This window comes from Camelus bactrianus, chromosome 19, assembly GCF_048773025.1.
Source record: "Camelus bactrianus isolate YW-2024 breed Bactrian camel chromosome 19, ASM4877302v1, whole genome shotgun sequence".
In the NCBI taxonomy this organism is placed as follows: Eukaryota; Metazoa; Chordata; class Mammalia; order Artiodactyla; family Camelidae; genus Camelus; species Camelus bactrianus.
In genome coordinates this window covers 48,590,189-48,607,274 of record NC_133557.1, presented here as the reverse complement: position 1 = coordinate 48,607,274, position 17,086 = coordinate 48,590,189, and the positions used below count along the sequence as shown (strand labels likewise).

The window sequence follows — 17,086 nt, the reverse complement described above, 5'->3', positions numbered from 1 at the left end:
AAAATGAGTTATTACATGTAAAGTTCTTCAAGTGAAGCCTCAAGCAGCCAATGAATATCAACTCTGGGCCTGTCAGTGAATATATCAGCTCTCCTATCTCTGCAGAGTCATACAATCTGCCATCAGGTCTGTGCTGTCCTTTCTTTAAAATGCCTCTCTTTTCCTTTCCTTTCACTCCTACTGCTACTGCCCAATAAGGATGGAGGAAGTTCTGGGCTGAAAAATCTTTAGTTTGATCTCTAAGGCTCCCCAAGTGCAGTTACATAACCTACAGCATCACCCTCTGCAAAATGAAGGAGCTGGAACAAAGACATTCCAACAAGTTTTTAGTTTTTGGTCCCCTCCTCCCACTCTGAGCTCCAGTTTTGAGAAGCTCTGAGTCGGCAATCCATTAACAGTCATTGCCAACAGCGTCAGGTCTTCACTATGTACCTGCTGCTTTTCTAAGCACCATATCGGTATAAACTTATTTAATCTTCATAACGTCCCTGAGATAAATGTTACCATTATCTCATTTTTCAGAGAGGACAAGTAAGGCGCAGAGAGGTTTAGTAACTTGCTCACGGCCACATATCAGTAAGTGGCAGAGTGAGGATTTGAACCCACGTGATCCAGGCTCCAGATCCTGTCTCATAACTTTGCTGTCAGACCTGCCATCAAGGGAACAAGCCCTCATTACCTTTCTTGGAGGCAGTAGTTTCTCCCTCTACCCCCATTTGCCTCCTCCATGCTTTGCTGATTAAGACATCATCTTCATTCCTAATTTTAGCATGTGTCCCTGCCCCTGTCCTCCTCTGCAACAATCTCCCCATCCTTCAAGTTCAGATCAGCTCCTCAAAACAGCCCTTTTCTGACTCAGGTCTACATGAGCCCCCATCATCCTGTTTTCTGTGTCCCACCCACTCCCTCCTCATTGACTTTCCTGGCATCCTGTGGGGAGGCACCTGCTCTCAACAGAGAAAGAAAACCCTGCTGCTGCTCACGGAGAAGTCTGAAGGGCTGCCTGGCTGCAGCCACTCTGGAAAATGACCACCTCTCTCTCCCCAATCCCTCCCCACTGCCCCCCATCCTCCAAAGTGGGCTTCCTGGGTACCACATGACCTGGGCCTCAGGTCAGGCCAAGATCGTGCACGTCCTTGTCAGATATGGTGAAACACACCCAACCGTTTTTATGAGATTCGCTAAACAAAAGAATGGACAGGAATTTAACCCTGACTTAATCAAGAGGAGGGCTGCCAGGGACCAGACTTTCTGCCCTCCTCTTCCTGGACCCCTGCATCCACAACAGAGCCCAGAGCAAGGCCTTGTACCAATTTGCAGGAAGGAAAGATGGAAGGAATGAGAAGCTGAGGGTAAAGGGAGAGAAGAGAGAGGGGGGAAAAAGGAAGGGAGGGAGGGAGGGAGGAAATACTTATGAAAGGAGAGAAGAAAGACTTACATGGAGAATTTAAAATGAAAGGAAGTGAAGAGGGAATCAGAGTAGGCAGGATGGGGAAGGAAAGGTACAAACAAAACAAGGCATGAAGAGTGTGAAATGAAGGAGAAAGGAAGTCGGGGAGGAAAGAGTGTGGAGGAGGGGGTTTAGGATGAGGGACTTGTTGGAGGAGGGGGGGACAGAGCAAAGCTGCCAGGTCCCCCTGGGGGTCCAGGTAGCGGCACCGCATCACCAACCACCCGCGATGCAGGCCACTCACGTTACTATGAATGTTTAGTAAAATTCCTGCTAACCTTAGGTACTCTCTACTTACTGAGCTAATAACTTTAGTTACTAGTTCATACAAAGATGAATTATGAACATTTAAAATGTTTGGGTAACTAGGGTGGGGAAGGAGTGGGTGGAGGGAAAAATTGGGAGTTTGGGATTTGCAGATACTTATTACTATATATAAAATAGATAAACAGGAAAGTCCTACTGTGTAGCACACAGGGAACTACATGCAATAACTTGCAATTGCCTATAAAGATGAGAAAGAATATGAAAAGGAATATATATATATATATATATATATATATATATATATATATATCTGAATCACTATGCTGTACACCGGAAATTAAGGCAACATTATAAACTGACTATACTTCAATTAAAAACAATTTAAAAATAAAAAAAATAAAATGCTTGGGTAACAACCATGACACCCACACCCTCAGAGAGAGAAAGGTGAAGGCGGGCACAGGCCCAGGGGCAGAGGAGGGAGTGGACGTGGCCGGTGAAAGAGGGCTGGAGAGCAGAGCTCCCCCAAGTTCATCTTCAAGGGGATGATCAGAGAAGACATGTAAGTGGGATTCTCAGCTGCCTCGTTTTCCTGGAAGAGAAGGTGGCTGATCCTTTGCAGACCCTACTGCTAACTCAGAGCCGTCATGTGCCACTAGCTTTCCTGCAGGACACCCCGAGGGTCCCAGGCTGTGGGCCAGTGCAGGTGGGCTGATAGATGGTCTGCCCAGCCAGGCCTGAGGGCTTCCAGATGCCAGGTCTGAGGCCCCTCCCCCACCCCACTACATAGAATTAGGTTACTGGAGCTTCTTTGGGCTCCTAGAGGGCTTACCTGGGACCTTATGTTTGGTCTCAGAGCCCAGGCCTGCGGGTGGAGAATCATGCCCACCACAGCACAGAGCAGAGTCCTGCAGGGGGTCAGCACTCCAAATAGTGTTGCAAGAAAATTCCAGTAGCTCCCTCCTGGCCAGGCACAACCAGAGTTCATCTGGTCCTCACCTCCATTCTGGTTTAATTTCTCACCTCTCCCTTCTGCCACTCCCATCCCCTGGACGTTTCTTTTTATCTTTATCTGCCTTCTTTCCTCAAGACTTCACTCCAGGTTCTCACTGGAGCCTCCCTTATCTACTCCCGCTGGCCATAACCCGTCTCTATCCCCTGCAGTCTCTTAGCCTCCCTGCATATACGAGTTTGCATATCTTGCTACTTTTCCTGCCATTACCCCTCCATGGACACCATCAACTGTAGCATGCTCAGGGCAAAAATCACACCCCATATTCCCTGGACACTCCTGAGTACTAACCTAGTGTTCCTATAGGCCAGGTACTCAAACAAATGTTGAGGAAACCATTTTTCCTTTACACATCTGGTTTTGCCTTACAGACCTCAACTCCAAATTTGCAGCATCCCATTTTTGTAGATCTTCTAGGCTCTTAAGGGAGAGACTAAGAAGAAGGGATCGAGAAAATAAAAGTTTGGTGATGCCCATTGGAAAGCACATCACACTCAGGACTTAAATACCTTGTGCTATGATGGATGGAGACAGGACTAGATGTGATTCTTACCACCAACATGGATATTCATTTGCCTTCTTTTTAGATTTCCCTCCTTTATTAAAGGACCTTGTGGATTATTTACGGGTTTACTTGCACAGCGCTGCTTATGCTACATCCATGAGCCCCCCGACAGCAGAGCAAATCATCAGATCAATGAAATTCATCATGGGACTGGATGGGACCATGCAAGGTAAGAGGATCTGCAGTGAGCACACCTCCCCTGAACTCCTTTCCTAGACCTTTTTCTGTCTCTCTTCTGCTCCATCAACCTCCCACCTTGTCAAATATACACCTTTTTCTTGACATAACCAATTTGTAAACCATGCCATGTGTACCTCAACAGTACATAATACATAATAGTACAGGGAGAAGAAATGTACTAGAACTGCTGTCAGCACAAAAGGGGGGGTAGCTTTTGAAAGCAAAGAAAGCTTTCTAATTCACCACTTAACATGATCAGCAAATGTGGATAATCTTGTTAAGTTGTGTTAAAATGGAGCAAACCTTGGTGTTCTTGGTTGAGACTGTATATTGTGTTTCCCCGAGAACAAACTAATCAGTTTAATATACATTTTTTTTCATCCACTCACCCATCTATCTATTCATTCATTCATTATTCATTCATTACCAGCCAGGGATGGGGAAGAAGAATTCCACTGCTGCCGTTTAAGGACACATGGACAGAACACTCACAATGGTAACTTTCCAGCCATTTCTTTGATGTTGGGTCCCCACAGCCAAGGTGGCTACTTTGTTCAACTCAAATGAGCTTAATCTTTTTTTGAAAAACTGTTTCATCAAAGGCTCTGGGAACTCTCCTTCTATCCTACAGTTTATATCCTACTACAGTGATGAATAGTGATGAAGAGGCAATCCAGTGAATGCATTTATGGAAGCAACAAGTCATCCCAGCCCCAGACCTGCCCGCTGGGCTGTAAAAGCCATGTTCTGCGAACTCCCAGCTGATGAGACGCTCTGCCTTGTTTAGTGCAAACTTCCAAGTCTGCTATTTGAGCAGAAGTAAGAACAGACCCATCATTTTTCAATTTAATTAAAGCAGCAGAATGCCTTATTCACAGAAGCCTGCTGTATAAAACGGATTACAACAGGGCTGGTCTGGATGAAGTTGTATCTCCACCTTCCTCCAAACTGATTGTCCCTGAAAGCCCTTCTCTGGAGACACAGTGCTCCCCAGGTCACTGGGTTGAAAAGAAAGGAGAAACTTTTCTTTCTAAAGCAAAAAAAAAAAAATGCTTTCAGGGTGATTTTGTTCCTCCATGTGAAATGAAATGATTGATTGATCTCTAAGTTCCTTTCCAGCCTCATCTTTTGGGATTTATGATTCTGTGTCCTACTGAATAGTGAGAAAAGGCAATCAGAACCCAATTTAGGTTACACACATAAATGGAAAGCAGCTGCCTGGACTTGACCCCTGGGAGACCACTTGACTTGCTGTGTGGCCTTAGGCATGTGACTTAACTTATCTGTTCAACCCTGAGCAAGTTTATTTCTCTGTGCTTCAGTTCATCCAGCTGTAAAATAAGGAAGAGAATATCGATGAGTTAAGGTTTTTGTGAGGCTTAGGTAAATTAAGGCATATAAAATACTTTGCATTTTGACTGAAAACAATGTTACATATAGTAAGCATTATATAATGGCCTGCTACATTACTTGGTCTTATTCCCAAGAAGTATTTGGGCTGTGTCTCAGGAATGCTGTAGGAAGGATTCCTCTGTTGGAAGTGAGGTAAGACTAGATTTCCTTCAAGGTCCTGGATTAGTGAGGAGGAGTGAAATTAGGCCAGTGTAACAGATAAGCCCTGACAATCTCAGTGGCTTAACTGAACCAGGGTTTACTTCTTGCTCACATCAGATCTTATACAAAGTGGACCCCTCTCTGCACACTGCCCCTCCGTCGGAAGTGGCTCAAGCTGCTGCTAGCTTGAGGCTTGGCCATCTCACCACGTGGCCCCCACGATGAGAAAGAGCATCAGCCTGGAAGTGACACTCACCACCTTGCTTAAAATCCATTGTCCAAAACCAGGCACAAGGCCCACCCGAGTTTCAGGGAGTGGAGGTAGTAAAGTAAGGGACATGGATATAGATAAGAATAAGCAGATAGCTTTCAAACTTTCAAAACTGAAGCTAAAAATAGAGCTGTCTCTGTTCCCACAGAAGCTGTCAGGTTGTGTGAAAAAACTGGTCTGGAACCACTGGCTTCTCACAAGGTCATCTTAATGATCTTCTCAGTCTTGTGCATTTCTTACTGGAAAGCAGTGATCTGAGACTTAAGCTAAAATGCAAGCTAGATATATTGTCCTAAAATGACCAGAATTATCCATTGGTCTTATTTTAGAGATGAATAACTAGAAAAAAGTAACTCTGAAAATTGTCTGTGTCTCAGTAAGGATCACTAAGTTCTTAAGCCCTGTAGGGTGTATGTAATCAGAATCAGTTGATTAACATGTACCCAGTTAGACAATCATTTCCTTCCAGCCTCTGCGCTGCTTTACCGCTTGATCACAGACAACTCATTCTGTTTATCTGATCAGAAAAGATCCACAGAAAAATTACATTTAAAGATGTGATCACAGGTCCGTTGATAGCTGTCTATCATCAGTTTTCCTTCCTCCACGGTGGGCGATACTTCCCTTGGTTCTCTCTCTTAGCCTTATAATGAGAGAATTGCTTGGTTATTATTTTTAACTTCCCATTAAAGTTTCTCCCTTCATTCTTCTTGCCATCTTGAGAGAGAAAAGAAAGAAATAAACAGCAGGGGAAGTTATGTGCACACAGACTTGTGTTCTTAGGGTTAAGATAGGAGAATCAGGGAGAAAGATTGGGCAGTTTCTTTTCAAAGGAAATGGACAAAAGAAAGTGGTAGGAAAGAAACTGACAGAAGCATCAAAGGCACACAGTGAGTGACCATGCCAGCCGCACTGACGACAATGCCTGCTTTAAATAAGATAAACATGACTGGTAGGGAACTTTGCATTAACTCACCCCTTTCTACAGAGACAGACCAACTCTCAGGGCAAAGTTGCCCAGAGCTCAAAGGGGCACAGTATACCAAGCCAGAGCTGCCTTAGGACCTGCGACAGAGCCTCACCCCGGCCTTCAGCTTCCACCTTCTCCCCTGCAGCTGTGATTGGAGCCTTCCGAGGCTTTGTTTTGGGCTGAGTTTAGGGAGCTGTTGGCTGGGTCTTTTCCGTGATGAATGTCTTCACTTTCATCTGCAAGGCAAAGCCATACGCTTCAAAGAAAGGCAGGCGACAGGAATAAGGTCAGTGTTCCTTTGAAGCCAAGGTTCAAAGATGAAATAGCAGTCCCAGTGAAATGACAGTGTTTATGCACAAACAGCCACCCTCACCCTGCCGCCAGGCTGCTGGCAGCGTTAATGCACTCGAGCTGAGGGACTGCGATCGCCCGTGCCTTCCCCAGGCCCGGAGGCACTTTTAGTCTCCCTGCTGTCACCCTATGTAGCAGGGTGAGTCCAAAGTGGAGACTTGGTTCCTCCATTCTAATGGATGTTGGGGGGTCCACCAGCCAGACTAACACTGCAAACTCCTTAACAGCAAGAACTGTGCCTTGAATTAATTTGGGGTTCCTCTGAGTGTCAAACCCACTTGCCAGGCTTAATAAATATGTCATGACTCAACTTCCACCTTGCAGATACACCCGATTTCAGGTCTGTTTATGCTAAAAAGATGGAGGGGTGTTTCTCTCACAGGACAGGGAGCTGGGAGTCAGGCCCACACCAGTTGTGGCAGCTGCAGGGAGCCCTTGGGCACAGGGACCCCTCGGGCACAGGGACCCCTCAGGGAAAGACATCACTTTTGAAAAGACCCAGAAAGATGGCGGCTCGGTCATTTTCTTCATCTAGATGTGGCACAAATAATCATAGGAGGGTGAGCCCCAAACCACGACAACCACTCCCCTAAAGAAAGCACTGTCAGCATTCGTCTTTTATCTATTTAAATCTTTGATGCATATTTTTCAGTTAATTAGTCAACATTCTTTTTGAACTCCAACTTTGGCCTTGTGTCCCTACCCTCCATTCCCCCAACTCGGGGTAACCGTTCACTTCTCAGAGAAAATAAAAGTTGGACGGCGAGGAGGACTTAGGGCGTGTGCTTTGCAGCCAGACTGCATGGGGCCCAGTCCCTGACCCACCACTGGCTCCATGAATGGCAAGTTGCCTACCCTCTCTAGCCTCAGTTCAATGCTTGTAAATTGGGGTTGTGGGGGGGATAAAAGGATGTAATATAGGTGGTGAACTTCCTTTGATGCTGGATGCTTAGTGAACACTCAGAAAAGGTGAACAATTACTGTTACTTTTAATGCATCTTCCTTCTCTAATTTTTCCAATATTTTTTCCTCATCCTGGAATCTTCCTGTCTTTCAGGCTCACACCTACTCCACCAGCAAATCCTGCAGCACTACCTTTGCCATATTCCTGGAATCTGGTCGCCTCTCCTCGTCTCTGCCACGGCCTTCATCAGCTCTCCCCTTAATCCCTGGAGCGGCTCCTGAACAGTCTTCTCACTCCTGCCCTTCACTTGTTCTCTACACAGAAGCCAAAGTTATCTTTAAAAAAAAAAAGGCTGCTCTGACCTCCACGCAGAACTTTCCACTGCTTCCCATCTTACTCAGTGTAAAGTCCAGACTGAGCCCTTCAGGGCTTCTCGGGGCATGGTTTCCATGTTTCCCACCACTCCTGCCCTTGCTTGGTCCACTTCCAGCAGCTGGCATCCTGGTTTTCCCTAGAACTCGGGGAACAGCTCCCACAGAGGGCCTTTGCACTTGCTGGCCTCTCTAGAACAGCGCGTCTGCCAACACCCATGTGGCCCACTCCTCACTGTCCTCCCATCTTTACTCAAAATCAGCCTTAGGAGCAGAGCAGCTGTATCCTTAATGGCACACACCTCCGTGTCTCGCCAACTCTCCTTACCTTGCTTCACTCTTCATACCATTTGTGAACAGCTGACACATCATATATGCCTCTGCTCACTTTCTGGTTTCCCTAGGGTATAAACTCCAGGAGAACAAGCATTTTGTCTGTTTTGTTCATCACACTGAGAACAGAGCCTGGCAATGACGAGTTCTCACCAAATATTCATTGACTCCTCTCTTTCCTTCTTAGCTCAGCAGATAAACCACCTTCATCCCCTTCACATCTCTGTGCTTGATTCTCTAACCACCTTCTAAAGGCACCAGCCCCTTTGCTCAACCATGAACTCGTTCATTTCCTTCATCCTAAAAAGCTGCACCTTATCCCTTCTTCCATTTCAACAGCCACTGAGTCACACCCGTTTCTTTGCTGCAAATCTTCTCAAAAGAGTGGCCCATTCTGCCCACTCCCCCTCATCCTCCCTACTCCGCCATCAGCCCTCATCCTCTGCCCGTCTCCATGCGTCTGCTCCCTCAGGGGTCCCAGATGCCCACCTACCCTGCTGGTCCTCCTCCTTCCAGACTTGACCGAGCTCTTCATGTCCTCCTCTCTCCTTGAGAACAGTCTTCCCTTCATTGTGGAAGATGCTTCTCTTTTCTGGTTCTCTATTTCTCTGTCTGTTCTTCCTCCCCTTTCCTGCTAGGTCTTCTTCCCTGTTTGCATTTGTCAGTATTCTGTCCTCTACTCACTTTGCATTTCCTCCTGCACAAATTGCCCCTCTTTTTCCTTTCTGTTACGTAGAAACGTGCTTCTGAAACTCGAGCCTGTATCAGAGTCACTGAAAAGGTGATGAAAACCTCTCCACGTCAGAGCAGACAGAGGACCGCTCCGTGCCTAACGCATTCCTTATCTCACCAAAACGGCTGTAGGAAAATAATCCCTTGATTCAGTCAGCTTTTCCTGCTGTGACCTTCTGGGAGAGGCTGATGGGATAACCACCAACTTTGTGAATCGCAAAACCGCCCTTTGCTATCACATGCATGAACATGTTTGATTTGTTTATAATTGAGTGGTCAGCAGTGTTTCCCTGGAGAGGAAAATAGTGGTGGGAACACACTTACAAGTGAAAATAAATACAGAGTCCCAATTCCCAATGTACAGGATCCGATTTCAGTAGACTACACCTTCATCATCACTTATAAAATCTCCTGTGCTTAAAAAATCACACCTGCCCCTCTTTGCCCTTTCCTTAAAGGAAAGGAGTTTCTGGGTGGCAGGGTGGGAGAGGCGGGCAAATGTGTCTGCATGTTGTATAGGTAGAGAAAAACTAAAGGTCAAATTAAGATGGAATAATGAATCATGTTCTTCCTGGATATAAAGCAATTAAGTATCAGGTTCCTCAAAAATATACAAATTTGACAGGATGGGACACAATGAGGCACTTTATCTTTTTAATTTAATGTGTTTTCTGAGTATAATATTCTGGGATTATTGCTGTAAAAAGATGAGACATGATCTGAGGGGATTTCTGCATCCCTCCCCCATCATCTTTAAATTATCAATCAAACTTAGATACTATCTAGATAATTACCTCAATTCTCCACTTTCAGTATGAAGGAAAAGCTTAATTAGCCTGTCAGAGTATGGAGACCTAGGCTTGGGTAAGTTTTAGTAGGAAAGCCAGTAAGAGAAAGATGGGGAAACTGAATAAAAAATTAGAGCTAAGAACCCCCGTCCACTGTACCAGTACAGGGGATCTTCCTCAAGCTGGACATCTGCTGCCCTTTGGAAAACCAGAATTGCACCAGCCCAACAGAGGGCCTCCTCACACTGACTCTAACTGAGGTTCTACTTCTTGTATGACTTGAGAAATGTTCAAAACATTCTGTCTGTGAAGAAGCTGCTACCTCAGCCCAAAAGATTCTGTCCGCATGTCCCAAGCTGTCTTTGTTGAGGCTGGGGAGTGAGGACTCTCAGCTCATGGGATCACTCATCTTTTTCACTCTGAGTTTCAGCCTCTGGGATGGAGAGATTTGGGTGAGGTCTTTATATATATATATATATATATATATATATATATATATATATATATATATATATATATATATATATATATATATATTTAATTGAAGTATAGTCAGTTTACAATGTGTCAATTTCTGGTGTACAGCAAAATACTTCAGTCATACATGAACATACATATATTTGTTTTCATATTCTTTTTCACCATATGTTACTGCAAAACATCATATACAGTTCCCTGTGCTATACAGCATGAACTTGTTGTTTATCTATTTTATATATATCAGTTAGTATCTGCAAATCTCTAACTCCCAATTTATCCCCTCCAACCCCTCTTCCTCCCTGGTAACCACAAGTTTGTTCTCTACGTATGAGAGTCTGTTTCTGTTTTGCAAATAAGTTCGTTTGTTGGGTGAGGTCTTTTAAATCCACGTTTGGTTCTATTATGGAAGTCACTACTTACCATGATGTTGCCCATTCTAAAATTAAAACTGAGTATTCTGTCCCTTCCCTACAAAATCCTTGGTTCTGGTCTACAAGAATATCCACAGGGTGAAAGATGACTGTGGTTTCTGTGCAGAAAGGAACAGCAATGGAAAGGGGGATGTACTTAGTTGAAGAAGTTCAGATCATGTTCAAACCCACAGATTAGTCAAAATTAAAATCCTAGAAAACAATTGGCGTCCTCTCTGATTTCCTTCCCTCATTTTGGCCCCTTGGCCACCACAAAGACCTTACTTGCTCCTGACCCCAGACACAAACGCTCTTGTGTTTTCTGCTACTTCAGCTCATCTCTCAGAACAGGCTCATACCCAAATTTGGGGACCAAGCAAAATCTGGACTCAGAATAGCTTGGAACAGAGGTTCATGATAGAGTGACACTTCCAGTTCCTGCCACTAGCCCAGAGAGACCTCCCCTAACCACCCTTTCTAAAAGGTCACCCCCTCCCTCATGGGTGACTCTATCTACTCCCTTATTCTGCACCATTTTCCCTCACAGCACCGATCACTACCTGGAGTTATGTCCTTGGTTCCTTGGTTATTGTCTGTCCCCCATAGGAGAACATAAGTACCATGAGGGCAGGTACACTGTCCCCAACCTCAAGCAGTATATGTTGGCTGAACGAATAATCCCATTCAATATAAGCTCTGGCCTTATCCCATCAACTATTCACAAAAGGCACTGGTACCACCCTCCTGCACAGGTGTGGCATTTCCTCTCTCTGGAAGACCCTCATCTCTCCCCCCACAACACTCTAAACCCATTCTTTATCTCTTGAACCCTTGTTCAGCCTTCTTATCCCTATTTTAGTAGTCTCAGTCAGGAAATAATCCTTCCCTGCCTGTTTCATGCAAACTTTGCTCCTGTGTTCATCACACACTCTCTAACCCAGTCCTTCAAATAGTAGTGATTACTTAATGGTGTCTTAAGCATCAAACATGTGAATGAATGAATACTGAATGCCTGATTTGGGGTCAAGCAAATTTCTTGGACAAGGCTTGGAATCTAATCACCCTCTATAAGCAATGACCATATCATTTCTTTAGAGGTTACCTATAGAATTATTATGGTTCAAATACTGGAGTTAAAAGCACTCCCTTGGTAAGTAAATGCATAGGCCAAAATCTCGAATTCCTCTTCTATTCTTTCAATAAGCAAATGGTTTTGCATTATTACGTTCTCTAAGGCTTTGTCTAGAACCATCTAAAACAGAAGTAAGCCGGATAAATCAAGCCAATGCTACTCAAATAGCAGAAACAGAAATGGAGTTTTTCCATTAATTATCCAGGCAGTTAGCTGAGTCCCTCACTTAAGGTTTCCTATGGAGACACCATCCAAAGCTCAAAAGTGCATTTGAGTCTTTTATACCCAGTAATCAGCAAGGACTGGGCACCAGCTAATCCTCTCTGTCCAAGTTGAATTATATTTCCAAATAGAGGTGAGTAGGTTGATTCTTAAGCATCCAAAATGGCATTTCCCACTGAGTACACAGGAGGGACCTTCTTCCCTCCTCTCCCCCGTCTTAAAGATGACTTGCACTTAGGATCTTTTTCAGTCAAGAAACTTCATGTTTTCATGACATTACTGGTGACTAGTAATGAGAGGTTGAGAAACTAAAATTCCCACAGAAGATTTAAGAATTTACACCATTCAGCTACTGAAAAGTAAAAAGGCATTAGGGTCTTGAATCCTTGAAAATTTTCACGGTATCTTTCTTTACAAGGCCAGTATTGGTCAAGGTTAATTAACTTGTAACCAAGGTTAATAAGCTGTTGTAACAGACAAACTCCAAGATATAACACAATAGATGCATGTGTTGCAGATATAAAGTCCAAAATGGGTGCTCCTGTCAGGCAGATAGTTCTCTTCTAGGAACTCAGCCTCTTCCTTCTTGTGGCTCCTCCAGCTTCAACATATGGCTCCCAACATTGCCACCAAAGGGGTAAGGAGCATACAGGATCATGTGTGTGATGTTTTCAGGGGCCATAAAAGCACATTTCATTTCTGCCCACATCCTATTGGCACAACCCAGTAATGTGACCTTGCCTAACCACAAAGGATCCTGGGAAATGAAGTTAACTGTCTTCCTGGGAGAAGGAAATGGCTTCGGTGAACAGTTAGCCAGTCTTTGCCACAGTGCTTAACCTCAGTCCGGGACATTCTTTCCCAGACATTCTGATGGACGTAGGCTGTGGGAAGACGTCGTATATTTTAGACAGTTTCCCAATCTTTCTCTATTGACTTAGTAAATAAACTCTTGACCTGGAATGGAATAAAAGTAGCTAAAGGAAAAAAGAAAAACAATGTTCAAAGGACTGAAGATGAATCTCTTCCTTTTACAGGGACTCTCAGGGCTTCTAGGTTGGCTTTTACTACAAGCACGTCTGCTTTTTTCTCACAGAACCTAGTCCCAGGCCATGGCAGATACTGAGACTGTTCCCATTATTATGGTGCTAAATTCCCCCAATACTGTGTACTTTTTGGAGGCAGAAAGTGGACCCTGGGCATAGTGCTTCCCAAGAAAAAATTTAAAAGATGAGAAATTGGAATAGCTCTGGAAGTCTGGTCAGAACAGGAAAGAGTGTATATTTTGGAAGTAGTAACACACTCTTAGAAATTCAGGACTTTTTTTGGAACGGAGGATGTGATGAGACAGAAAGTTATAAATTGCATCGCTATCAGTAAATTGTAAACTATAATTTAAAACATGACATTTAAGAGCATGGACATTTAGGTTAGTTATCTGAATTGGATAGGGTTATTTTGAGTCGCCCCAACTCTCATTCAGCCACACTGTGGTTCTGTTGAGACCATGGACTGAAAAGAGGCTAAGAGGCTTAAACAACTATCAAACCTCTGATGTTCATTACATCGGCACCCAGCACACGACTAGTCAAAGTAACAAAGTCACAAGAGAGAACTGAATTCTGAGCCCAGGTAGAGAAATAAAGCTAGCAACTTCATAGCGAGACTGGATTTACATGAAAATATGATTCTGATCAACATCCCTTTGAGTATTTCATCTGCTTTGGCAAGTAGTAGAAGCTGTGTGCCTCTGTTGTTATGTCCACTCGGGCAAGTTCACTCCAGATAACTCATTCTATACCATTTCTGGGTACAGAATTTATTAAAAAGTTTTTATATTTTTATACATTTATAAAAGCTTTTTATAAATACAAAAGTCTTAAATTTCTGTTTTCTTTTAAATTCAGTTATTAGAAGGAGCTGAATAAAATGGCAAGGTCTTTCAAGTAACTTCATTAATTCATGTATCTCAATCATTTTTCTTTCTTTACCCTCTGGAGAGGAAATTAAGATAAAAGATTTAAAATATAATGCATTTGCACTGAAAAATACAGCCAGGCTTCCTTGTTGCATTATTTTGTCTGGATTATTTCTTTCATCCTGATCATTTATGAAATCTTATCATGAAATTGGCAGGTGAGGTACTGACCCTGCTTGTAACCCGACAAGGACTTGGAGAAAGTGGCCCCCATGCCTTCCAGCTGTGACCTTGGACCTTTGCTGTGATCCCTGGAACAGGGCACACGTATTTTTACACTTGAGTTTGATAGGTTTGAAAAAATGGGAGTGACTGGGAGGATTTAGGGCTTTGAAAGGGGAAAGAAAGGAGTACACGGGGTGACAGCAGTTCTCTCTCCTGAGTGGAATTTTCTCACTTTCCTACTGTTTATATTTGACATGAGATCCATTCACAAACTACTTTTGTAAGCTGATGCTCTTCTGCAGAGCCAGCTGTTTAGGGCTGCAAACTACCCTTTTCCATCGGAACCATCAAGCTTATCTTACAGATGTTCTTGGTAAGTTACTCTTCACCCAGGATCTCTGTGACGAGGAGACAGTGAGGACCATAAGGACGGTGATCAGTGAGTTGAAGCTAGGGTCATTAGACGCAGAGTTTTTAAAGGTCTTCTCAGCATCTACCTTGGTAGAGAGTTCAGCGGATAAAAAACAGAATTCCTACAAGTTCGTTTCTTCCCCCTAAACCCAGAAACATTGTTAGTTCTACCCCTTTGAAATCCCTCAATGAAGCAGAGGAGTCCAAATAGAATCCCACCCAAGATGGGCTGTCTGAGGCCCCCAGCATCCAAGGCTCACCGCATCACTGAGGGAGGACAGAGCTGCTGCTCCCGAAATATCTTTGTCACTTGGTTACCAGCTGGAGATGCAGAGAGAGGCAGAGAAAGAGACAGAAGGCACGGAGAGGGGCATTTTCTAAATCGTTTCAGGCCACTGGCATTTCAGTAACAGCTAATGCAAAACAGATGGTGGTGCTACGCTCTGCTGGCTTTCAACTGAGGGGCTCCTCCATCCGTGATTAATCACCTGTGCTGGGGGTTAAAGACTTCTACCTGGTCTTTGTGTGTGTGTGGGGGGGACCTAAGGTGGGGGTTAGCAAGCAAAGGGACAGGCATTGCCTCTTTGCCCTATTGCTTCTTATGTGTTTGTTGGACAACTGGGGTGAATCCCAGAAGCACAGAATGAGCCCACCATTGGAACCCCAACTAGGAGGGGAAGTTTGTCTGATTGTGCAGAAATAGCTCAAAAAATGTTCCACAATGTTCTGTCAGTTCATTTACTTCATATGAAGAGTTAGCCAAGGGTAGAATTTTATGTTAGATCAGTGAATTCTGCACTCTCTTTGAGCCCTTAAAAAATTTTCCCAGCAAGAGTGTAGAGAGAATCTGTTTGTCTTTTAAATGGCACTAGGGCAAAAGGATAGCATTGCCACTTCCTTCCTTCTGTCCTACGAACGAGATATCCTTTTACACCACATGTCCTACAGAAGTGTCCTCTTCTCTTTTGTTTCCTCTGTGTGGACTCTGAGACAGGGCGTTGTGATGTAACCCACCTGGAATTCCCTGCTGGTTTTGTACAATGGACAAGGAAAGGACATGATTCCAGCTGTAGGATCTTTGAGGGTGAAGGGGATGGATCTCTGTTTCCCCACCACGGGTTCATTGTCAGCTAAGCAGCAAAATCCCAAATGCAACGGTGACCATGCCCCAGCTTTCCAATTGTCTGCAGAGGTTTGTAGAGAAAACCAGCTCCCCCACCAGCCACAGCTGGGGAGGATTAAGCAGGTGGATTTGTGCCTGGAGAAGCCCAGCATGTGCTCTGGGCTAGGGATAATGTATTAGGTCTCTGTTTCTGCAGAGCAGACTGCCACAAACAGCGGCTTAAAACAACACCCATTTACTATCTGCCAGTCTCCTGGGGTTGGGAGTCAGGCAGGGTGGTTTCTTCTCTGCTCAGGTTCTCACGAGGCTGGATTCAACACTGTCAGCAGCTGCCCTCTGTTCTGGAGCTCAAACTCCTCTCTTAAGCTCACGTGGTTGTAGCAGGACCCAGGTCCCAGGGCTGCAGAAGTGAGGTCCCTGCTTCCTTGTCAGCTGTCAGCTGGGGCCCCTCCCAGCTTCCAGAGACTTGAATTTCTTACCCCGAGGCCCCTCCATCTTCAAACCCAGCAGTGGAGACTACCCATGTCACATCCCTCTCTTTCTCCTTGAACCTCCTTTTGCAGGAAGAACCTGGTCCTTTCTCTGGGCTCACCTGATTAGGTCTTAGGTTAATGTCCCTAAAATTGACTGTACCTTTGTAAAAGAGGAGGATTTAAGTAATGAGATTTCCAGGGATCATATACTTCAACTTGAATACTGATAATGAGAATCATTCTGGTGAACACTTAATTCTGAGAGACAAGCAAACATCAGACGATACGTCCTGGGCACCAAAACAAACAAACAAACAAACTGAGGAAGGTACAGGAACAGCCAGATTGGCTGCAGGTGCCCCAGGTCACTTCCACTGATCACGGAGACCCAGCCTTAGAGGGAAAATCCAAGCCCTAGGGGGCAAAACCACTGCAAATGAATGGCTTTCAAAATTATTGAACCATAAAATTTTTTTTAAGAACTTGTACATGGAAGTCCATTTTATAATTTTTTTTTTAATTTTAGAGCACTCATATAGGATTTATTGTGGCCACTCTCCTGAGTGCTTAATACTGAATCCTCAACGGTATGAAATGGGCACTGTTATTATTATTGTTGTCATTGTTATTATTCGCACTTTACAGTTGAAGGACCTGAGTTGTAGAAAAACAACAACAACAACAACAAAAAAGAAGACAGCTTCTGGATAAAATTCAACATGCAATTTTAGCTTTTGTTGCATTTTGAGTAAAAATAGTTGGCTGAAAAAAAAAAAAAAGAACCTGAGTTGTAGAAAGATGAAACATTTTACCCAAGATGGCAGAGCTGATTCTGAACCCAGGACACTGGGCTCACAGTCCTTGGGGACTTGGTCATGATCTTGTTGTAGTGGAAACAAGTTGGGGGGAGGGAGAGATTGGATCTCCCACCTGCTGAGCCTCTC

General features: G+C 44.2%; 1 protein-coding gene across 1 annotated transcript in view; it reads left to right on the top strand.

The window, feature by feature from the left end:
* LOC105083196 (serine palmitoyltransferase 3-like) overlaps positions 1–17,086 on the top strand; it is a 118,256-nt gene that overhangs the window by 81,900 nt on the left and 19,270 nt on the right. The window contains 2 exon segments of the mRNA XM_074346905.1: positions 3,337–3,463; positions 16,068–16,077. Coding sequence (XP_074203006.1) covers positions 3,337–3,463; positions 16,068–16,077 — 137 coding nt within the window.